This window comes from Mus caroli, chromosome 4, assembly GCF_900094665.2.
Source record: "Mus caroli chromosome 4, CAROLI_EIJ_v1.1, whole genome shotgun sequence".
Classification (NCBI taxonomy): Eukaryota; Metazoa; Chordata; class Mammalia; order Rodentia; family Muridae; genus Mus; species Mus caroli.
In genome coordinates, this window is record NC_034573.1 from 115,254,431 (window position 1) to 115,277,532 (window position 23,102).

At 52.8% G+C, this 23,102-nt stretch overlaps 1 protein-coding gene across 4 annotated transcripts in view; it reads left to right on the plus strand.

The window, feature by feature from the left end:
- The first annotated feature begins 8,336 nt into the window (after nucleotides 1-8,336).
- Nucleotides 8,337-23,102, plus strand: part of Grik3 (glutamate ionotropic receptor kainate type subunit 3) — a 217,487-nt gene continuing 202,721 nt past the window's right edge. The window contains exon 1 of one of the 4 annotated variants that reach the window (XM_029476814.1): nucleotides 8,337-8,402. Coding sequence is in view for 2 of the 4 variants with exons in the window: in XM_021159768.2 (XP_021015427.1) it covers nucleotides 9,497-9,611 (115 nt within the window). In the remaining 2 variants the exon portion in view is untranslated. Of the gene's footprint in view, nucleotides 8,403-9,425; nucleotides 9,612-20,350; nucleotides 20,418-23,102 lie in introns of those variants that run through there. The other 3 variants (XM_021159768.2, XM_021159766.2, XM_029476815.1) reach the window with 3 other exon arrangements.

The window sequence follows — 23,102 nt, forward strand, 5'->3', positions numbered from 1 at the left end:
CACACCCCCCACACCCTCACACCCCCCACACCCTGGTCTGTCTTCCTCCTACCTGGCCAGTGCTTCAGGGTTTCCTGCTTTGCATATGAGGCCCTGGCTTGTCAGAGCTCTCATTTGTCCCTGGCACATAATCTCTTTATCCTCTCCTCTGGCCCCAGGAACTTTGGCTGCATCCATCCCTCTGTCTTTGCCTGTGCACCTTGGCTTGCTCACGTTGATCTCTTGAAAGCCCACTTGTGACTCTACAGCCTTCCTGTATCCCCTCAGCTTGCCTGAAGAGTGGATTTCCAGGGATGTTTGGGATACGATAATGAATGGGCGGGGGAAGCAGCTGGGCAGGTCTGGGAAGTAGATTCTACTGTGATTGCTATTAAAGTGCTCTCCCTTGGAGGATCTGGGAACCCGCTTCTATTTTTGCTCTATGGCGTGTGTGCAGATGTGGGCATTACCCCAAGCTTCCCAACATGAGCTTCAGGATTCTTTCTCCTCCACACCTCTGTTTTTTGGTTCCTGCCTCTGGTCACAAGAATAAGCATCAGCAACCCCTTTAGCCAAGGCCTCTTGGCTCCCTGAGACAGTTGCCTGGAGGCTTTCTCAGGGACAGCCCGCAGAAGGGTAATATACAGAAACCATCCCAAGCCTCCCGGGTGTTCCTCTCCTTCCTGAGGCAGGGCCAAGTCGCCTGACTCATAGCTGACCTCCTGTCCCTAAGCCCCGTGGGTCAGTAGGCTGGGTCAGAGGTCCTTGGATGCCTGGAGGATGAAGATGCCTGTTCTTTGTCCTCTAATCTGGTCCCCACTTGTCCCCAAGTTCTGTGTGTGCTGTGGCTTAGAAGGGATGCGTGCACACATTCGAGAGGAAAGAGATTTGGCTGGCTGAGTCTACATAATGAAAGGAAGCCAAATCAGAGAAATGAGCCTGGTACCCAACCCAACCAAACCCAGGTGGACGGTGGGGCCTGGGATTAACTGATTGGCAGAGCTCTGTTCTTTGTCACCTCATCCTCCTGCTGCCTCAGAGATAACAGAGCTGAGCCTGGCTCCAGCAGCCCAACCTCTCCATCAAGGTCTCAGCCTTGCCCCCCCCCAGGCTCCTCTTTGCTGCCTCTGCAGCTGCTTCCGTTTCTTCTGCCTCTAGAAATACTGGGGTACCTCACACCAAGCAGCCGGACCTTCGAATGGCCAGTTTGGCATCTTCCAGGGCCCACACCCAAGGGAGAGGGACCTCTTCTCTTTCTGAATAGCTCTTCTGAAGTGTCCTTTCACCACAGAGGTCCAACAGCTTCCCTCAGGAGGTCTTACTGAAACACAGGAAAAGGCCAACAGTATCCAAGCAAGTAGGACTGAGAGCTCCATATGGAGGGAGCCTGAGGGATGCCAAAAGGTGAAAGGTGGTAAGCCGGTGTGATTACATTTACCTTTAATTCTCGTGTTCAGGAGGAAGCGGCAGAACAACCTCTATGAGTTTGAGGCCAGACTGGTCTCCATTCTGAGGCTCCTAGCTAACCAAAGCTACATAGTGAGATTCTGCCTTTTAAAAAACCCCACAAAGCTCCCCAAAGTAGTAGCTGGGAGGCAAGCCTGAGTGAGAGTGCATTCGTGCGTGCTTGTGTGTGTGTGTATGTGTGTGTGTGTATACTGTATATATTTATATGTAAAATGTTTGTGTAGTTTGTGAGTATATAGTTATAATATGTATATAGTGTGTATGCTGTATATGTTTATGTATGGTTTGTAAATATGTATACATGTGGTACATGTAGTATATGTATGTTTTGCGTGTAGTGTATATGGTATCTTTGTATGTATGTATGTATGTTTGTATGTCTGTTGTATGCACTCACATATATGTCAGAACATACATAAGAATATTGTGCTTGCTACTAAGGGTTAGAGAAGAGCCATGGGCCCAACTCTGGAATCAGACACGTGCAAGCAGGCAGGACAGTTGATTGCCAAATGCCACTCGCCTTCATAGAGTGCCAGACACAATCCCTAAGCACACTGCACCTATCAACTCCCTTAATCCTCGCAACAGCCCTGCAGGGCAGATCATGATCTCCTAGGAGGGGACAGGGCTCATTTGCATCCAGGCAATCTGGCTTTACAGTTTGTGGTTCCTTTCATTCTAGGTGGATGGTAGAACTTTGTATCCTGTGTGTGTGTGTGTGTGTGTGTGTGTGTGTGTGTGTGTGTGTGTGTGTGTGTGTGTGTGTGTGTGTGTGTGTGTGTGTGTGTGTGTTTGTGTTTGTGCTGCAGTAGTAGGGGCATGCATCTGCACCTATGAATTGTGCAGGGCAAAGCACAGCTCTGGGGACAGATTCTCTCATTTCTCTCATGAAACTAGAAAAATCTGTTCCTTTTAAAGAAATCTTGAGGACTTTTCTTCCACCCTTTTGTTCCCCGAGTGAGGCTTTCCTCTCTCCAGACTGTCTCTACCTTTGGTGGTTCTACAGGGCTCTCTGGCCTCCTAGCAATAAACAAACAAAAACCAAGGCACATCTGCATGCAGGGGTTCTTGTGTGTGGAGTGGGCATATTTCTCATCATCTGCTGTGGCTGAAATTTTGGCTGCCTTCAGCCCTGTTCTGGGCACAAACCCCAAGTGCTTTCTCTATCATTTGCCCATCGCTGGAAATATCTTCTTTCTCTGAAGCAAGGTGAGACAGGGGATGGATATATCACTGGGGATGTGCTATCCATGACTTGGGGGTGGAGCTACACCTGCACCCTGGTGCCCATTCCTTGCTGTCCTGCAGTGGGATGACAGCATCATCTCCCCCAGCCCTGCTGCCCCAGCCTCCTCCCAACTCTTCCTTCTAAGTGTCCAGGGCACGTGTTTCTTTCTCTCCGCTGACAGTCTGGCTGCTTGCCGCCTTGCCTGTCTTGCGGGCAGAGAAGCGCCATACCTGTGTGCCAGCGAGGCACAGGTGTGCGTGTGCCACTCACACAGTGGCCCACCTGCTGGAATCTTGGCGGAAGGCGGCCTTGGGATGGGATCCACGGGAGAGACAGGCTGTGGCATAATTAAGAGGGAGCAAAAACAAAACAAAACAATGTTTTCCTTCCTCTCTCTTTTCTACCACTTGCCCTAATTATTTTCCCACTTTTAAATTCTACATCAACTTTAATTAAGCTGGCCTCAGGCAGGGAAGTCTGGCAAACTTGGAGAAGTTCACTTGTTTATTTTCTTATCACTCAGTGATTGGATTTTCCCAGCACACTGGGTCTCTTTCACTCTAAGGAGGGGTGGTGGCAGCCCCCTGCCTACGGAGGGGGCCGGATGACAGGTGAGCCTGAGAACTGGTTCTGCAGCCTCCTCGGGAGACTTCCCTACCCAAATCTATTGTTGGCCAACTTATGCTTTAGGTCTTCCTCCTGGCCCCTCTGGGTTTGCTTTTCCCCCCAAGAGAGTCCAAGATATGACAGGGACTGAATCTTTAAGCAGCTGAAACAGCACTGGACTTGAGGGCTAGAACTGTGAGTTGGAAACTCTGTTTCATTACTTATAATTATTAGGGGAAAGGGCACATCATTCATTCAGTACTTCATTCATTTGCTCATTCATTCATATACATGTGGACTCTTTCTTCTCTGCCCTCTTCCTGGCACCAGCATGGGGAGTGGCCAGCTTCCACTCTCCCCTGCAAGTTCCTTAGCTCCTCTGGACTCGTTTCTTCATCCCTGTACACTTGGGTTATTTCAAGGACAAGAGGAGAGGGCTGCAACTGGAAGCCAGTGTGACTCCTGGCTCTGTGTGGTGGCACTACGTGACCTCCCGAGTGTCCCATCCATCATCAGGCACAGACGCTGGGTCTTTCAAGGCCTTCTTCATCGTTGTGAGGAGGACAGATGCTAGACCATTCCTGGGGCCAGAGATGAGGACCGAATCCTGAAGGTTGCTGAAATCATGGTACAGTGGGAGGCAGGAGGAGCAGCAGCTCTAAAGGATGCCTCGTGGAGAGCTCAGCATATTCCCGGAGCGTCCTGAGTTGGCATAAGTGATTGGAGGGCGTCTGAGGCTCAGCCCCAAGTGGCTGGGGTAAGCAGCAGGCAGGTGTTTTTGCTGGGTCTGCTGGGGAGGTGTGTGAGGGTGAAGGAGTGCGTGGCTAGGCGACAGAACAAAGGACTAGTGACTGAGCGAGTGGACAGATGAATGACAAAGGAGCAGATGACTGTGCGAATGTATGAATGAAGAAACTGGTGAGAGAATGAATAAAGAAGCGAGTGAGGGCTCCAATGAACAAACAAATACGCAAAAGCCTCCTGTAAGTGGATGCCTAAGTGGATCAATGGGGGGACTGGATGAATTAATTAGAGATTGACCGTATGAATGGGTGAGGGGAGAATTTGGTAAGGGATTGAAAAAACAAATGAATCAATGAGTGAGTAGCTGTCTAAGGGGCTAAAGATGAATGGGTGATCTAATGAGTGAGTGAATGAATGAATGATCACATAAGTAAATTAGGGACTCTGGATAATTGTTGGAGTCAGCCAGCTAGTGTGACTGTGGTCCCCATTGCTGGAGTCATGGGAAGCCAGGGAAGGAGCCTCATCTCACAGCAGTGGGTTGGCTCCCCACCTTACCCATTAGCAGCTGTTCCACTGTGTACACATACAGTAAGAATCTCCGTGTATGTGTATCTGTGTATCAGCTACTGTCCCCAACCATTGAAGAGCAGATGTCAGTAAAAATAACCTATCTCCGGTGGCTTGTCTACCTGTCTTCCCTCACTGAGGAGAAATAACTCGCAGCCTCAGGTTAAGCTGACAATAAACACAAGAATTGACTTCAGTGGGAATGAACTTGCTTGGCTCCTGACAAAAATCTAAGGTGATGTCCCTTTCCCTGGCTCGCTGATTGCTTGGGTGGCTGTTGACCTATGCTGTTCTCTTTGTTCTTGGGACACGGAGAAGGGATAAACTCCCCAGACTGATGTGCCTGTCTCTAAGGCTATAGGTCACCTCTTGGCTTTTGTGGTAAGTGTGTGTTTGGCCGTTGAGAGGGTCCAGGGAAATAGAGTGGGGTCTGGAGATGGAGACCTCCAGGTTGAGCAGTCAGTAGAGATGATGATCTCTGTGTGTGTGTGTGTGTGTGTGTGTGTGTGTTGGGGACGTGGCAGCTGCCTCTTTTCAAGCTTGAACCCCTGGGGCAAGAGAGGAGTTCTCTCTCTCTCTCTCTTTTTCTTTCTCTCTTGTTCTCACCACAGCATCAGAAGAGTGGGTTGCAAATTACAACCCCAGTAGACTATTTTCTGAGTCACAGAGGGAAGGGTCCAGAGCCCCCCCCTTGCCCCCCCCCCCCCCCCGCAGGCCAGGCTACAGTGTCCAGCCCATCAACACCTGCCTGCAAAGGAGTTGACAATAAGCAGGCTTCAGCAGAGGGCACTCAAGTCCTAGGAATCTCCATTCAGGAACTGCGCGCTCTGCTCACTGGCTTCCCGGGGAAGCGGAGTCATGAATCTCGGTAACTCGAGCCCAGGGCCTCATCACTCACAGTGATTGTGGAGGGACTGAGAGCCGAGTGGATCCGTCTAAACAAAACACGCACACGGGGGACACATCCAGAGGAGCTAGCTTGGCCACCCCTGGGGGCTCCCCTCCTTAACCACAGACGTAGGGATTGGAGGAAGGGACTGGAGGCTTGGGGGCCTGACGGTATCGGTATCGCCCCCTTCTTCCAAGCCTTATCCACACCCCCACCTGTGAGCCAGTGGGAGGCATGAATCTAGCTGGCAGCGGCTTGGGCCAGCTCAGCCGTTTTAGGGGATGTTAATGAAATTCGGGAGCACTTGTCCTTTCAGACAGCGGCCCCTTTTATTTGGGAATGAAAAGCTGCATTAGTCTGAATGAGGTTTGGAGGCCTCATAAATCCAGTGCTGGCGGCCTCATGGGGGAGCGGGGAGCGGAGGCCTGGCTGGTGGGGAGGCTTGTTTACCAACAATTCCAAAAGCCAGGATTGGCGCTCCCAATCTCCAGAGAGGGGGATTGAGATCTTGCCAATCGGGCTATCTGCTGGCTTTGGGGTGGCCTGAAGAGGCTTGTGAGAGAGGACTGCCTGCAGAGGTGGGGGAGAGGTGGGGGCTGAGCTCTCCAGTTTACTCTGGTTAAGGACACCCCCCCCGCATCCCTCTCTGCTTTCTGTCCCGCCTCAGGCAGCCAGAGGCTACAGGGGTTTCTGCAGGGGGCCAAGAGGCTCTTGATAGAGCTGTTTCCGCTCAGCCCAGGTGGTGTTGGACACCACAGGGGCAATACTGTCAACTCAACAGCCTGCTGGGTCTGTGTGGGAACCCAGCCTGGCAAACAGTAGCGCCTAATAAATATTAGTGGAAGGAAGGAAGGGAGGGAGGGAGGGAGGGAGGGAGGGAGGGAGGAAAGAAAGGGAGAGAGGGAAGGAGGAAGGAAGCTAGCTGTGTATGTCTTTGGACTTCTTAAGCTTAGGTTCTTCATCTGTAAAGTGGAAAAATAACAAAAGACTGTCACAGTGTGTCATGGGGAGGATCGGATGGGGTGGCAGACAAGGTTGTGAGTACCTTTCCTGGAACGCAGAAAATGTATGGTAATCAGGAGAGTCCTGGCTGTCATTGAGGCTGGTGTGTGTGTGTGTGTGTGTGTGTGTGGTGTGTAGCGCATCCCACCCTTCCCCCATGGTGGAAAGGGATGCTGCTGCTGTCCATGTGGATATGTCCTAGCATCACATACAACTTGGGTCAAGAGCAAATGTCAGGTCCTGGGCTGGGGATAACAACTTCTACCCAGATCTACCCCAGGGTTCCAAGAGGGGCTCTCAACCCTGCCTGAGCCATATACAATCACTGCAGCCAGGAGGCGGTGCCCACTGCAATTTAAAGGGAGCCAGAGACCAGCCTCCATCCTTGGTTACGGAGACACATTGCTTAGGGATGCAGCTGGCTGGGGTGCCTGCTTCCTGGGGGTGCTGGTGAGGGGACTTTGAGGACAGAGCCGTACTCTCACCTTTGGGAGAGTTTAGATCTTCATCCACGTACGACTGTGATACCACCTCAGCTAGCTTTTAGGGAGACTGCCCCCACCCTTCAGGGCTCCTTCCTCCAGCTGGCCTCAGAAGTGTTCCTCCCTCTGGCCACACCTCTACCTTTCTGCTTCTTCCATTTCCTGCTAAGCCACATGCCCTCTGTACCCAGCCCACTCACGTGCCACCTTTAGAGTTAGTCAGCCTTAGGCACTGGTAGCTGCTCTCTTCTCAGCTCTTTCCCTGTCACTGTCAGGGCATAGGATTATCTTCCTTTAAAAACACAGCCAGGTCCTTTCCCTTCCGGGAACCAATCGAACAAGCTGTGGAATCTGAGGGTCAGGCAATGCGCTGCCAGGGTGTGTCTCCAGTGAAGAGGCTCTCAACTGTGTCCTAGGGGTCCTCTGCTCCCCTCTTCTGCATGTCTCCTTGCTAGGTCCTTGTGGGCCTATCCTGTAAGATCTCTACTCCCCATGGAGAGGGGGCAACTGCGGATCCTGACGCTGCCGATCTGTGTGTCTTTGCTTCTTTGGGCAAATTCAGAGGCCCGATTGGGGAACGAGCCATCCTGGCTCCAGGGAAGGCCCAAGCATGGCCTATTCAGAGACCTCTGCATAACAGCTGATCACCTAGGATGTCCCAGAACTCGATACACACGCCTCTCTTTTATTGGATAGAGCCCAGGAACCCTTTGCTCCCAAGGCCACTGGTGCAAGTTCAGATGGGAAGAAGTCCCTTCCTAATTGCTAATTGGCTACACTGCCTTATTCACAACTCCACACAATGCCTGGAAGCCCTGCGCCCACATAGGGCGGGAAAGAAAAGGCGGCAAAATTAACAGGCCTGTTTGGAGCGCAACACATTATCTATTTGTAGGAAAATTAAAGATTTGCTCTTCAGATGTAGGGGGCCATGCTCTTACCAGGCAGCTGGCAAATGGGAGAGATTGGAAATGATTGAATAGATCAAATTATTTAAATGAGAAAAATAAATTCGCACACAGCCTAGCCGCTGCCCGGTGACAGATCCGTTTATTTATCTACTGTATCGGTACCGCTTTGTCTCTGTCAAAAAGGTCATTAAACTCGCCTAGCTGCGTAATTCGCAGCCTCCTGCTCCTGCCTCGCTTCACAGCCCTTCTCTTCCCTCAGCACCCAGCGTCACTTGAAAAAAAAATTTTATTATTGGTAATAAACATTTCTTTTTAACCCTTTCGCCCTCCCCCCCGCGTATCCTACCCTGTCCCATGAACAATCAGTTTCTCTGTATTGTTTCTCAGGAGGAATCCGGGAGGGGGCTCCAGTTCCTCCCGCATAGTTGCGGAAGAGGACTGAGAATCCAGCGGGCTCCAACTCCAGCGGCCCTCGGAAGCGAAGGCTTTGGCGATTTTTCTCAGTAGTCCTCCTACTGATGGTGCGTGGTTAAGTCCTACCTTCCACGCAGAGGGTCTGGCCTGGTGTCTCCCTCCCGGTTAGTTTCTGAAGCTCCGCATTCCCTAGTCCAGCTCCTACAGTTCTCTGATTTCTACTCCCAACCCCACTCCCCAAACCTCCAAGCCCTGGGCCAGCCCTGCTTTCCCATGGGCTAGAGATCAAGAGTGAAAAACAGCTCCAGGTCAGTCTCCTGCCGCCGCCGTCCAGCCAGCGTCGGCCGCGTGGGAGCTGAAAGGCGAGGCTCCGCAGACGGCAGGCTCCGGGTCTCGCGGCTCCCGGCGGGCGCGTCTCTTCCAGCTGGTCGGGCCGCTGGGTTGCCGCCGTCTCCCAGCTCGCGGTGCCAGCTCCGCCGCTTTACGCTTGGCTCCCCGGCTCAGTGCCTTGCCCTGGGGGCGGCAGGGCAGATGGGGACGTCTCAGCTGCGGAGGATAGTCTCCATCCTCCGGGTGTCCCCCCTCCCAAATCCTGTCCAGGGTCCCTTTCCCCGCCCCCTGCGCAGGTGTGAGCGCGCGAGTGTGCACCCGGGCGAGTGTGAGTGGGAAGCGTGTGTGCGCGGGGGAGTACGCGGAGGGAGCGCGGGCGGCGGGCGGCGCGGGAGGCGGGAGGCAGGGCGCGGGGGAGGGGGCTGGGAGGGAGTGTGTGCGCGCGTGCAACTCCACTCCGGGGCTTTGTGCGAGCCCGGGCGATAGCATCAGCGGCGGCTGGAGGAGGAGCGGCCGGAGACGCGTGCAAGCCCGCCCGGCAGCCGGGGCAGGTGGGAAGCCCGCGCGGGAGCCGAGCCGACGCGAGCCGGAGACGCAGCAGCCGAGTCCGAGCGGAGCCCGGGCGGAGCCCAGGAGCCTTCGCTCGCGGGCGGCCCGTGGGCGGCAGCCGAGGCGGGGCGGGCGCCGGCGGGGCGGCCCCCCAGTAAGATGTGCGCAGCGCCGCGGGGCGCCCCCCACTCGCAGAGGCGCTCCGGAGCCGGGCGGCTGGGCCAGGCGGCGCCTCGGGGGCTGCTGCGCGCCCGCGCCTAGAGCTGCCGCCCCAGGGAGCCCGCCACGGCCGCGCCCCGGGCACGCTCGGTGGCGCCCAACGATGACCGCTCCCTGGCGGCGCCTCCGGAGTCTGGTTTGGGAATACTGGGCCGGGTTCCTCGTGTGCGCCTTCTGGATCCCAGACTCGCGCGGGATGCCCCACGTCATCCGGATCGGTAAGGGCTCCCCTAAAGCCGGGGGTCTCTGCGCGCTCGGGTGGGGACGGGAATTGGGGAGTAGTGGTGCTCTGAACGTGATCCGAAAGATTGTCCCAACCTCCCTCTAGGCTGCAGGGCTCGGGTGTCTTCTCTTAGAGGGGGAGGACAAAGTTCCAAAGCCCGGGTCGCGGGGCCTCACGGGGAAGAGGCAACCGGGCCGCGGTGGCTAGGGGACCTGGATACGCTCCGGGGTAGGCGACGCGGTGGAGTGTGGCGAAGATTCTAGCCCTAAGCCAGCGCCTTGGGGGAATTTCGCCGCGACTGCTGGCAAGGATGGCCGCAGACCTAGTTCTGGGACTGGCTTCTGCGCAGAGTGGGAGCCCTGGGGAAGGCGCCAACTTCGCTCCCCCCACGGGCACCTCGCTAGAGCAAGGGGTACAGGGGATGGATTCGCCGGATTAGGATGGCGGATTTCCTTGCCCCTAGTTGGCCGAGGCGCGGGGCAGGAGAGGGTCAGTCCCCTGCTTGTCGCTAGAGCAGGTCCCCCAGGCCCAGGCCTCTTTCGATGAGGAGTAACGGAGGCTGGGAAAAGGAAGCTCAAGAGGCAACCCTGCGCAGCCGGGGACGGCAGACGAGGGTTGCGAGTGGCTTTTAAAGTTAGCCGAAATCCCTCCGCAGCTGGCGGCGGCTGGCGGTCTGCGCGCGGCTTTTTGGGGCTCTGGCTTCTCGGCTTCTCTCACCGCTGCAGATTTCTTACTCTGGGCTTTAACTTTGTTGTGGCCGCCGGAGGCACCCTGCGTGGCAGCTCTCAGGGCTGGGCGGGAGCCCACGCCAGTCTTTAGCCCACTCACTTCTCAGGGCTGAGCTAAGCTGGGCTACCCAGGAGCCATCGTTACCGTGGGCGGCCCGCACCAGGCCGGAGACCTGGGCAGCTCGGGCTCGCGAGACACCAACATCTGGTGCGCAGCCAACCGAGCTCTACCGAGACAGGGCAGCCTTCCTCCTCCTCCTCCAGGACTCTCTTCCAGGGGCTGCCTTTGCTTCTGCAAGAGCGGACTTTGGGTGGCCGGCGGTGCGACGAGGATGCAGGAAACTCGGGCCAGGCTTGGCTTATGGGTACTTGAGGTTTCTCCTAGGAGGCAGTCCTCTCGTTCACTCTACCCGGAGCCACATCCTCTTGAACTCAGCTTCAGAACGGGAACAGAGAACGATCCTCAGATTTGCAGATGTTGAGGTCTTCCAGTGCCTATACAGTCCGATTCCGGACCAGGATGGGCAGGCAAAACACACCCTGAGGCTCCTGTGGGGAATCTGGGGACAGACCTCACAGTCAAGTTTAACCCTTTGAAGCCCAGGTGTCTGGGCTGCCACGAATGTTTCCTGTCTCTATTACTGCCCCAGTACTGGCTTGGCCACCATTCTAGTTAATCGTTTAGTAGTGGGCCACCGCTTTTTTAATTTTTATTATTTCCTCTCTCAGTCCTTGTGGTTTTGGGGGACCTTCATGGTAGAGTGTCCTTGAGATAGAAAGGGGACCTCGAAGGGTGCTGTGTTCCCCTCACCCCCATGCTTTGCAAACCTGTCTTCCTTGGTCTTCCCCCTCCAGAGGGTGGGGTGGGTGTGTTTCCAGTCCAGTTTCAGGAATGGAAATTTTTGGAAGCCTAGAGAGACAGGAACGGGTTAACCACAGCCTCAGAGATATGGGCTGCAAATGGGCAGGGTAACTGGTCCTCACCTGCTCTTGCCACTGGGACAGTATATAGAGGTCTGTTCACTGCCCGGAGAAAGAACACATTCCAAACCCATCCCTTTGACGAGTCACAGTGTAATAGCGCAATTAGGGACGGCAGAGCCCCCTCTCTTCTAATCTTCTTCATATTAAGCCCTAGGATTAATTAGCGTGTCTGCCCAGACCATTTATATCCAAGAGCCCTGCCCTATTTGACTCCCAGCCCGAGGACTGGGGTGCTGTACTGATGCCAAACGTGACTACTGGAGCAGGGCCAGCTTTGGGTGGAGGATGGGAAGGATTTGAGGCCTCTGGGCTTCTTTGGAGCTGCCTGTCCTAGAGCTTGAAGTTGAACCTCAGCTGGAGGTAGAGCACCAGGAAGCGGGAAGCAAATAGTGAGGAGGAAGAGGAGGAGGAAGAAGAGGAGGAGGAGGAGGAGGGGAGGGGAGGGAAGACATGGTGCAACCCAAAGATACTACTGCCTTGGCTAGGCTGGATGCAGTCTCTCTATCCCCATCTCTGGGATCTGAGGCCTCTCTCTTGGCTGGGGCTACAAGGGATCGAGGCCCTGGAAACTGAGCTTCTCTGAAGCATGCTGGGTGCTTCTGCTGGAGCGGCTGGAGCGTGGAGCCCGAATCCCTCCTCCAGCAGCCAGGCGTCGTTGCTGAGCACAGGACCAGAGAGGGTTTACCTGCAGGTGCAAGATGGGCTCTCTGGCCTGGGGAGGGTGTTCCCCGCCCCTTCTCTTTGTGCCTCTTTTGGGGGCTGAATTTCCCTCGTAGACAAGGAGATGGATCGCTCAGCAGTGTGACAGAGTGTTCAAACAATCTGTCTTGAATAGATGAATTGCACTGCTCTGTCTTTTTGTAATTGTGTCTATCAGAGGGAGAGGTCAAGGCATTGATTGCTTGGATGGTTTGCAAGTAACAAAGGAGAGTGAGGGAGAGAGAGAGTAATTGGATTGTAGTCTGCGGGAAAAAATGATCATTGATTATTTTATATGAATATGTGGAAGATGTATTCTGTGTGTGATTATCAAGGGCTGCCATGGAAGAGGCATATTGTTCTGCATTTTACTATTATTGTCATCATTATTGTTGTTTGGATGGATCCAGGTCTTCAGTTAGGATAAGCAGTTAGACTCCGGGCCTTGTCAGCCAAATGAGATTTAGTGACCTTCCATTGGGGACTTGGATTTATAGGTTTATAATCTACAAGCTGCAGAGGAGGGGTGATGGACATAGAGGACAGAGGCTTGGATTTCCTCTTCTTTCTGCTCTTCCTGAACTGGATCACTTTGATAAAATCCTATTCTTCTTCTTCCCACGTTTGTGCTCCGTTTCCCCATATGTACACAGTTTGGTTGACATCCTAACTGTGGTGTCAAGTTCCCTTTAGAATGGACTGCCAGGAACGGTTATCATCAATGCAGGTCTCCTGCTTATATCTTTCCTAGGATTGAGGGCTTCTTGGAATCTGAAAAAGGAGCCTTGCAGTAGTGACAGCAGCTGAGGAAACCTGGAGAGTCGTGTGTGTGTGTGTGTGTGTGTGTGTGTGTGTGTGTGTGTGTGTGTGTGTGTGTTGAGGAGCTTGGTGGCTGGCCTTGATATCTGGCCAGCCAGTGGGGGGATTCAAAGCCAAATGACTGCAGAGACATAAAGCAGGTGTAAGGGGGTGGGAGGGAAGGGTGCGCCTGGCTCTGCCTTCTTGGAGGCTTCACAGTCAGGGCAGGGCTAAGCTGTTTCTGAATGTACAGGGTTCCAGCAGCCTTTCTCAGGACAGTGGGACCCCCCCCCCCATGTGCTCCTCCTTTGATCAGATCATCCAAATTGTCCCAAACACCTGTCTCTCGAGTTTGAGAGTCACTGCGTGTAAAACAATGAGGAATTCTCTTGACTGGCGATGTGCGGAGACATTGCGCCTTGTAAGAACAGACAGCCTCTGAATGAAGATCAATAGGCACCCTCCCCCCAGAAGTAAATAGCTTCAGACAAAACCTGGGAGTGGCCCAAGGGGCCTTGGAAAGTGATAACTTGAGGAATTTCTGTTTCACTTTCCAGCCCAGCTGCTCCCGCCAGCTCTGGCTTCTCCTTCTCCAGCTGGAGTTTCATTTCCCACTCTGTGCTCAAGATGCACCCGAACAGAACAGTCGTTTGGCCTCAGGCTGGTCTGGGGTTTTCAGTTTTGTTTGGGGTGGGCCAGGCTGGGCTAAGCTTTTCCAAGGTCATGGGCATCTCCCTGTGACTGAACAGGATGGGCTGAGTTTAGAAGTCTAGCCCACAGTGCTGTTTTAAAGGTGTCTCTCTGGGCTCCTTGCCCTTGCAGAAATGCAAGAGTGTTTGGCTCCCTTTAGCATCTTTTGTAAACACCCTCCAGCCCCCACTGTGAGCCTCTGGGGCAGGGGACAGTGATCTTACAGGCACCGTGGTGTTCTAGCATTGGGAAGTAGAGTATCCTGCAGAGACAGAAGGTCCTGGTAATCCTGTAGGCATTAGAACTGCCCCTCCTCAGGAGGCAAGGCCTAGGAAGGGAAGCTGCAGGCTGGAGCGGGGAGAGATTTGTGCTTTGTGGCTAGGGCTGATTCTGATGCACTAGAAGCAAGGCCTCCCTATCCTCTCATGGTCAGCCACTCCTCTCTCCCTTCTGCAGCTGCAGCCTGAGCCCAGTCACCCTTGCTCAGGATCTGCTAGAGGCAACTGAGCTCTGACACTTCAAAGGGTCATGTAAAAGTGGGTAAGGGATGGAGGTCCCCAGAATCTGCCTGGCAACAGAACTGACATCCAAGAATAAGGTCTATCTCTGGAGCCTGCAACCAGAAGACCTTAGTGTGTCATCCAGAGGCTAGAGAGGAGGGCCCGAGAAGGTAGAGTCCCCCAGAGGGCCAGCCAAAGCCGGTGCCTTGGCCTTGGCCTGGAGTGTTTTGCTTCCAGGTGCTGATTCCCCAGCAGCAGCAGCAGAGGGCAGTGTGTCTGTGTTCAGATGGCCACTGAGTCTCCTGCCTGGGGCCCCACTGAGTCTGGAGCGGCATCAAAATAATAAAGCAGCAACAATACTGTGGCCATAGTTTATTGAGCACTTAATAGCTGCCAAGCTGTTTGGAGTGCTTTCCAAACAATGACAAGTAGCAGAGAGATAGTAAGTGCTCACTAAATGTGGCTGCCGCATTTTCGCCATTATCTGATTGAGCCTCTACAGTCCACTGCTGGTTGGTGCTGCTCCCCATTTTGCAGACAAAGAAACTAAGCTGGGTGGACTCACGTGCCCAGAAACACATGGCTAGTTCCTAGTAGACACAGGACTTGCACTGCGGTCAGATAGCCTCCAGATCTGGAGCTAGCTGGCTCGGAGCTGGCTGTGTAGTTTGAAGATAGCAATAATTTATAAAGGGGCTAAATGCAGGCCCCGTGGTTCTGGAAGCTGAGCGAGGTCTGGCTGGGTGGTTCTGGGGTTCTGGCAGGCCTGGAATGGTTTTGGTGCCTTGTTTAGTGCTCATCAGTGATCCATGCAGTATCAGGCTCTCCTGGCTGATGAGCCTGACTGATGAAGTACTGTGAAAACGGGTGGACGTCCAGGGAGATACACACTCATATGTTTCTCTAGTCCACCTGGCTTTGGCCTTTTGACTGTCCAGAGGCTTTAATTCAAGCCCCAGATAAAGGCCGGATTTGTCTGTGGTTGAGGCCAATCTACTCACAGAAATCCCTCTGCTTCCCAGGAGTTTCCCAGGATATCCTCAAAGACACTGTCAAAGCTTTGAGCCCTGAGGGCCCGGTGTGTATGTCTCACCTCCAGCTTCTATCACCCCTGAGCTGGCAAAAAAGAAAAAAGAAAAAAAAAAGATATGTGGTAGACGAGCCCTCTTTGTTCTTTCTCCCCTGCCTCACCTCCCATTTCCTACCCCGGCCTCATCCCCTCCCTTTCTCCATCATCCTTTCCAGGCTACTGATAGTTTGTATGTTGTTCTATTTTTAAGCAAGAGTCACATGTCCATCTTCTAAATGGAGCCTATCTGGTTTGAAACCGAGATTGGTGGGCAACGCATGGGACATAGTGGTTGCTGTCAGCAACTGCCGCTCTGCTCATGAATGGAGGAGCTGTGTCACTTACTGCAGCAGTGACACATTTAGGATTGGCTCGGACAGAGGGGTCCTCACATTGTCACTGTCCAGCTTCCCTGTCTGCAAGGGGGAGAAATAGAGAATGCCTGTCTCTCAGAGTCAGATAATTGTGATGTCGTTTCAAAAGGCATAAGTCGGTCCCACAAGCAGCATTAAGTCTTTGCTAGTATTCCTGTAGTCAGAGACCAGTTCAGAGCCTGGAGTCTGGTGAAGTTCCCCAGGATTGGGGGTTGGGGTAGGGTGTCAGGATTTAAGGAAGCTCCCAAAAGATGAGGACTTTGAGCTTGCCTCAGTGATGCAACAATGAGTGCCTCCTTAAATCCAGACTCTCCCCTACTTCTGGGTGAGCTTCAGACTCCACAGTCCTTGTATTTAGAGATGCTTAGCTGCCAGACACAATCCTAACCAATGGGGCTTGGAGAGGTGAGACTGGAGGAGGGGCCAGGGAACTGGAGTTGAGGGGAAAAGGCGGCTTGATTTTTGTTGGTCTTTCCTTTTAACACATTTTACAGTGTGAGGCCTCAAAGCCCTCTGTGCCACCCTTCCCCCCAAATGACTTGGTTCTGTTTCTCTGGAATCACCTCCGGAGTCCAGGCGATCCCTCCTGCTGGCGTTTTCATCTCCTCACAGCTCAGTCCCAGCACCGGTTCCTGGCTCTGCTCCTTTTAACCTTTATATACCGAGTGTTACTGACCTTGACTGTGGCTAGGCTCCGGAATGGATTTGGGCTTTCTCTAGTGCATGTGATTCTGCCATCTGCTTTACAGAAGGATCTGCCCAAGGTTGCCCCCAGCCACCTTCCCCACATCACTACCAAAATGGATGCTTCATAATGATGTAGTCTATGGATGATAAGCTAGTTTTTTCTTTATGTTTTTCACACAGAAGCCAGCGTGGGCCTCGTGGGACATGCCTGAGTTTACTTACGGATTTTTTTTCCTTGGCACCTCCAAATAAGGGTGTGTCTGGGTTTGACGAGATGTAGCTGATTGGCGTTTCAGTGTGAACCTACTCCTGTGTGCTTGCTGCATGACCCGGGCTGAGTCACTTCCCCTCTAAGCCTCTATTTCCTCTCTAGCTGAGATAGAAGTCTTAACATGGAGTGAGAGTCTAGTCTGTTCTTTCTGACCTACAAACATTATGTATGGCTGAGCCTTACAGTTCTGCCTTCACGGGGCTGCCGTGTGGACTAAAGGTGATAACATGTGTGGATCTCTTTGTATGGAGCCTAACGCTTAATAACAGAGGAGGAGGAGGAGGAAGAGAAGGAGGAAGAGGAGGAGGAGGAGGGTTCCCTGGGGGTGGAGGCCGTGTCTCTGCCATCAGATGTGGCTCTGACACTCTGGGCTTTGTGTGTTCACCCTGAAGCTGATGCTTCATGCGGCTCCCTATGTGTTCTGCTCACTGCACACATACCAATGTGCCCCAATGTGGAATGGGCAAGTCCAGCTGCCGCCGTGCCAATTACAAGGGCAAGAGAGGAGCCCTTCCTAGGACACTCCTGGACCATTATTTATCACACACCTGCAGCCTGGGGCGCCGCGTTTGCATTTGCATCGATTTAATTGAAATGCTTTTTTAAAAGCCTGTGTTGGGAGCTGGGAAGACCCAGGAGATGGGGATGGCAAGCTCTTGAGGGATTAGCCTGAGGAATTCTGGTCAGCTAGCCCTTCTTAAATAGGGTGTTCAATGCTTGTTTCTTGGACGGACGGGTCGGTAGGGACGGGAGATGGTCTGTGGCTGAGTCAGAGGACAGACGTTGCTGGCTCTGAGAGATGCCAGGTAACACGAAGGCAAAAGCTGGGGAGGGGGTCCTCATGATGGTGTGAGGATAGGAGATAATGAACCCAGTAGAACTGGGGGGGGGTGTCAAGCCTCTACTCCGATTCTTTGGTGCTGTACTGAATGGTGGTTAAGGACGGCAGAGAGAAAAGGAGTAAAGTGCCAAGATCCCTGTTTGTGTCAAGAGGGTTCCAGTCCATAGGAGACAATTAAGTCTCCTGCTATTCAAGACAGGCTGCTGGTAGAAGGGGTTTTATAGAGTTCTCAGAAAAACTGCAGGAACGAGCTCTTTAAATATGGCTACGCCGGGGACCTCTGCAAAGCCCCCCTGCCTCCGCTTTGCAGAACTGAATGCGCTATTCCTAAGAGCTGCCCAATTGGGCGGAAAAGCGGGAGCGGAAAGCCAAGGACTTCCCAGGGCTCCAAGCATCCCATTTCCTGTCTCCAGTGAAGAAGCAAGCTGCAGAGAACTCCAGGGGTCACTCTGGGCTTCTGGTTCTCCTGTATTAGCATTCACCAGAATCACTGAGAACATAGACAGCCAGGACCCCAACCCCCAAAAGGTTGCCACTCAGCTGGTCTGGGGTGAGGTCTATGGAGTTGCCTAAGTGAGTGCTACTGGCCTGAGGATTTGCTGAGCCCATCTCTACCTGAAGACCATAGGCAGTCTCAGGGAGGTCGCTGCTTCTAGGGCCCACCTGTTCTTTAGTGCAGCGTTGGCTGCAGATGGCCCTCCCTCAAGCCTTAACACACATCTGCCTGCAGTTCTGGGGAGGTGATGGGACCCTATCTCTGGAACATGAGCTCTAGCATCCAACTATCTGGCCTTAAAATCCCTTCCTTCCTTCCTTCCTTCCTGCCTGCTTGCCTGTGTGAAGTTGGATGACTCATAGTGGAGAATCCCTCACCTGTGAAAGGGGAAAAGTCGCTTTCACATCATAGGGTTTTGTGAGAACCAGCTGGCCTGGCATACTCGTGTACACACACACACACACACACACACACATACACACCAAAACAACAAAGGCAACACAAACTTTTTCTATTGATCATTGTGGATAAGTTTACAGGTTCTTGAATCCAAAAGACTAACTTTAAAGGCCATCTTTGTGAATTCCAACCTGTGTGATCTGGGCAAATGGTTACATATCTCAAAATACTATTCACAATGATCATGCCTATCTCCTGGCATCTGGTAAGGATTGGGTGTGTTAATGCACAGGAAGCGATTAGAATTCCCCCCATGTAGGCATTCAGTAACTGCTCTCTATTGCTCTTGCTGTTAGATCACCCTGAAACCGACTGAAGTGGGCTACCTGTCCCACCCTGACAAATAAAAAGGATTTTCATTGTCCCGAAGATGCCTAGCTCCACCAGCGCATGTCTGCCTTTATACCGATTGTTTATTGAAATCAGTAGGATTGAAGTCAGATCCACCTCTCTGGATCTTAGCCTTGGCCTCTGATAATGCAACTCCAGGTTACTTCAGACATTTCTTGTTTTTGGTTTTTGGTTTTGGTTTTTCGAGACAGGGTTTCTCTGTGTCGCCCTGGCTGTCCTGGAACTGACTTTGTAGACCAGGCTGGCCTCCAACTCAGAAATCTGCCTGCCTCTGCCTCCCGAGTGCTGGGATTAAAGGCGTGCACCACCACCACCCAGCTAGGGATCTTTTTTTCTTTTGATACAGGGTCTCACCATAGAGCCCAAGCTGGCCTTGAACTCATAGAGCTCCACCTGCCTCTGCCTCCAGATCAAAGATATATGCCACCACATCCAGTTGGTGAAATCTTACCACAGAACTCACTGCCAGTCTAGAACCTCCTTCGTCCTCAAGGCAGGGTCTGTCGCTTATCTCCTGCCTTTGAGTCTTCCTGTGGTTTTTCTCTTGTTCACTGTTGGTGGACCACCCAAGCCTGTTCCCACACCTCCCATCGCAGAAAGTGGGTATAAATGTCACCATCCCCTTCCTCTGTGGCTTCCTTCCTGGGGTCTTTAGAGATGATGTGCCTGTGGGCTGGAAGTAGGGACCCCTGTTCAGAGCAGTAAAGTGTTGGGGACTACCTGTCATGTTGTGTAGCATGCTACATGCCATCAGAGCCTGGGATGACAGGCCTTCCCTTTCTTCAGCCATGTCTGTTTTGCTGCAGGACTTGGCTGACATCAGTGCCTGGCAGTGGCCAGAGTCTCTGGACTCAGGCACGGCTCATCCTCACCTCCCATCCCCTCTTCTTCTCCAGCAAATGCTTGAGGTCTCCTAGAATGTTCTGCTTCTCGGCCCTGACCCCTGACATCTGCCCTGCTTTTGATCTGCCCCACCTCTCCTTATACTCGCCTCTCTGCCAACATGTCTCTTCCTCCAGGAAGCCTTTCTTGATCTTCCACTGCCTCCTGCTAGTCCTCCAGAGCCTCCTCTCACTGTCCTGGGTGAAGTGCTCGCTGTGTTGTTCTCAGTCACTGTAGAGATAACAAGCACGGGGAGGGGCACGGGGCACTCTCTGCTGTACTCTGTATCCAGCACAGTGTGTGCCTGGCCCATCATAGAGGATGAGTAAACACTGGGCGAATGATGATGGTCACGTGGACAGAAGGCCACCTAACTGCCTTGTCATTCAGTTCATTGCCTTTCCTATCTCATCCCTGAGGATTTAATGAGCAACCTGCCTTCTTCACTCAAGTCAGGGTATTTGTGAGGCCTCTGGTATTCTCCCAAGTCTCAGGTTGGTCTCTTCTATAGCAAGACCTTCGTCGTCTAGTCTACTGGGTTACACCGGAGTGGCTGGGGTCAGTGAACCCTTCCTTTCTAAGCCCAGGATTAGACAGACATCCCATCCATTGTCTGGTTCGTATCCTGATGGCTCTCCCCTTGAGAGAGACACAGTTGTCCATTTCCAGAAGAGAGTGAGGATGCAGTCATGACCCCTATGCCTTTCTGACCTCACCTCTCTCCTTCCCACTTGCTCCTCGGCATCTTTGCTTCTCTCTTGGGAGCCACTCTAAGGATATGAACTTGTGTCGTCTGGTCCTTAACAGGTTGATCACTCAAGGGCGGCTGTCAGGCAGAGTTACGGCTGAGCCACTTGCACCACTGCCAGTCTCCCTTCTTTACCCCCTCTCTGGATCCTGCTGGGATGTGTAGACAGCAGACTGACAGCTGAGGTGTAACGTGGAGGTGAGCCGTCATCCTGGAGACTCAGGGTGAGCATCATTCTCTTTGAGAGCTTTAAGTGTTCGTATGTGTGTACATGTACCGTGTATTCGCCAGAGATGTCCCAAGGGGGTTTGCTTCTGTAGAGCCAGCTTACCAAGCGGAAGCTTGGCAGCTGTTCCTTGTCCCAGGCCCAGCGTGTGACAGCAGTCTTCCCTGATCACTAGGGAAACAGGATTTTGGTGATGGTCTCCCTTCCTGAGTGTCTAGATGACCTGTCTGCCACCATGGTATAGCTGCGAGTGATGAGTTCATGACATAACACCCCCCATGGCCTTCACAGACATAGCAGAGGAGAACAGCCCCCTTCTAGAGCTAGGCCCTCCCATTTTCTCATGTCCTTCCTTAGGGAAGCAGGCAACACTTCATGAGCAGCAAGAGCCTGTTGCTGACAAGGCCATTTTTCCTCCAGTTTAATAGAGGTGACAGCCGTCTATTTTAGATGTCTCGTAACATCGAATCAGTAAATAAAATATGGGGGAACACTCAGGTTAAACTGAATTACAGCTGATCCCTGGGGAGCGAGGGTTAGTGAAGCCTCTGTCAGGGAGATTGAGGCCCTGACTTAAGAGAAGTAGAGCCTGGGTCTCCCAGCTGAATCTGGGAAGTCCTTTTTTTAACATGGGAGGAGACTAGGTCGTAGTGTTTGATGCTATCAGGGTCCAGGGAAGAACCAGACCACTAGTGGAGGTATGGCCAGTGTTGGGATGTCGTGGATAAGGATACTGAGGATGCGAGAAGTGACCTGTTCTGTGCTTCTTGGTGAGCTGTGTTGAAAGCAAGGCTGGGGCATTGACAACTAGTCCTGACCTCTGCACACAGAGAGAATACAGATTGGGTGTGTAGTGTTGATGAAGCTCCTCCCAGATAACAGCCGTTTGCAGGATCTTCCGGAGTCACTGTGTTCAGCACCACGGAGAGCGGCCTGCTTCTGGATCAGGGCACTAAGCTCTGTGTTGTTCCAGGGCTTCTCTTTCTAGTCCTGGTATAGCTAAGGTCACACTAAACAGGTCTTTTTCTGCCTTCCGGTGCAGGTCCCCTAGGGCTCTGCTAGTCGCATACAGGACAGCTGTCTTTAAGAAGCCCACATCTGGTGAGGAAACACTGGGAATTTTGTTAGAGTCCAGTAACTCACGGTTAAGGAAGATGCAGCCTCTGGGTAGAATTCCTCCCCGTTTCCCCTTCCACATAAACTGTTCTTAAATCTTTGGCGCCATGTACGGCGTGCCTGCTAGGGAGCGGGAGCAGATGACAAAACGCATGAACATCTGCCTGTCAGATATTACACCTGATACCACGAGTCTCTGCTTGGCCTGCCGGCGTCGTCTTTCACATTGCATTTGGTAAGTGGGCTTCCGTAATGCAGTTTTATCCTGCTAAATGTGATTTCTTAAACGTGTTTTCTGTTTTATTGTTTCCTGAGCTGTGGAGCCCTGCACACCTGTAATGGAACCTTATTTTCTGCTAATAAATAAAATTACTATTCATTCGGGTGATGGGAAACCAGTGTGTCTCAGCTTTGCAGCATTCCCTCAAAGAGCCCCTGCATCATCACCTGGATGTGTCAGAGAAGCCTGGTGATGATGGGTGGGTACCACAGAGGCCAATCCTAGACAAGAAGATGTGAGAGAGGTGGAGGATTTGTCCATCACCAGGGGACCAAGAATTGGCTGGGAGCATTTGCATTAAAACCCAAAGAGACAAAGAAGACCCCACATGTCAGAATAACAGAGGACTTGCCATTTGGACTCTGGGAATCTCAGAGGCAAGATGGTCCCTAGAGCAGATAGAAAGACCTAGAACATGCTGTGAGAGTGGATGGCAGTCTCAGTTATGGCTGCTTTGGAGACTCTGGCTTGAAAAATGTCAGCATCAAGGGATTGTTTTTTTTTTCCCTTCCCTTAAGAAAGCAGAAGGAAAAAAAAAAACAGCCCTGCTTTGGAAATGTGGCTATTTTTATGCTGTTTGTAATTTTGTGTTTATTTCCTGTCCTTTTCACATGGACTCTGGGCTGACTCATTGATTCACCAAACATTAGTGGAGCGCCCACTCCGTGTTGAAGAGCGCAGACTGCAGGGCTGGGGTGCAGCTGCGTCCTGAGCCTGAGCTCGGGAGCATTTCAGGGGCATCATGGGAGATCCAGGTAGTGATGACAGCATGGTCTCTCACACTGAGGTGTGTACAGCCCACATCAGAGCCCTGTGCTTGGAGCTTCCTCGTTTTTCTATATTCTGGGAGAAGTAAGGAAGCTCGGAGTGGCTCAGAGCTGGACTCCATGTCACACTGCAGACATGGGAGGGGAGCCCATCTTTCTCAGCTCCTCTTTGCTTCTGCCCTCCTGCCCCTTCCAGATAATTTTTTTCAGTTTGTTTTCGACCAGGAATTCTTATGCCTCATTCATCCTCCAGCCCCCTCCAACTTCCTCTAGCCCCATCCAGCCCCTCCAGCTCCCTCTAGCCCCCTGCAACCTCCTCTAACTCCTCCAGCCCCCTCCAGCAACTTCCAGCCCCTTCCAGCCCCCTCCAGCAACCTCCAGCCCCCTCCAGCCTCCAGCCCCCCTGCAACCTCCTTCAGCCCCTCCAGCCCCCTCTAGCTCCCTCCAGCTCCCTCCAGCCCCCCTGCAACCTCCTCCAGCCCCCTCCAGCCCCCTCCAGGATTCATTTTTCCCTTGGACA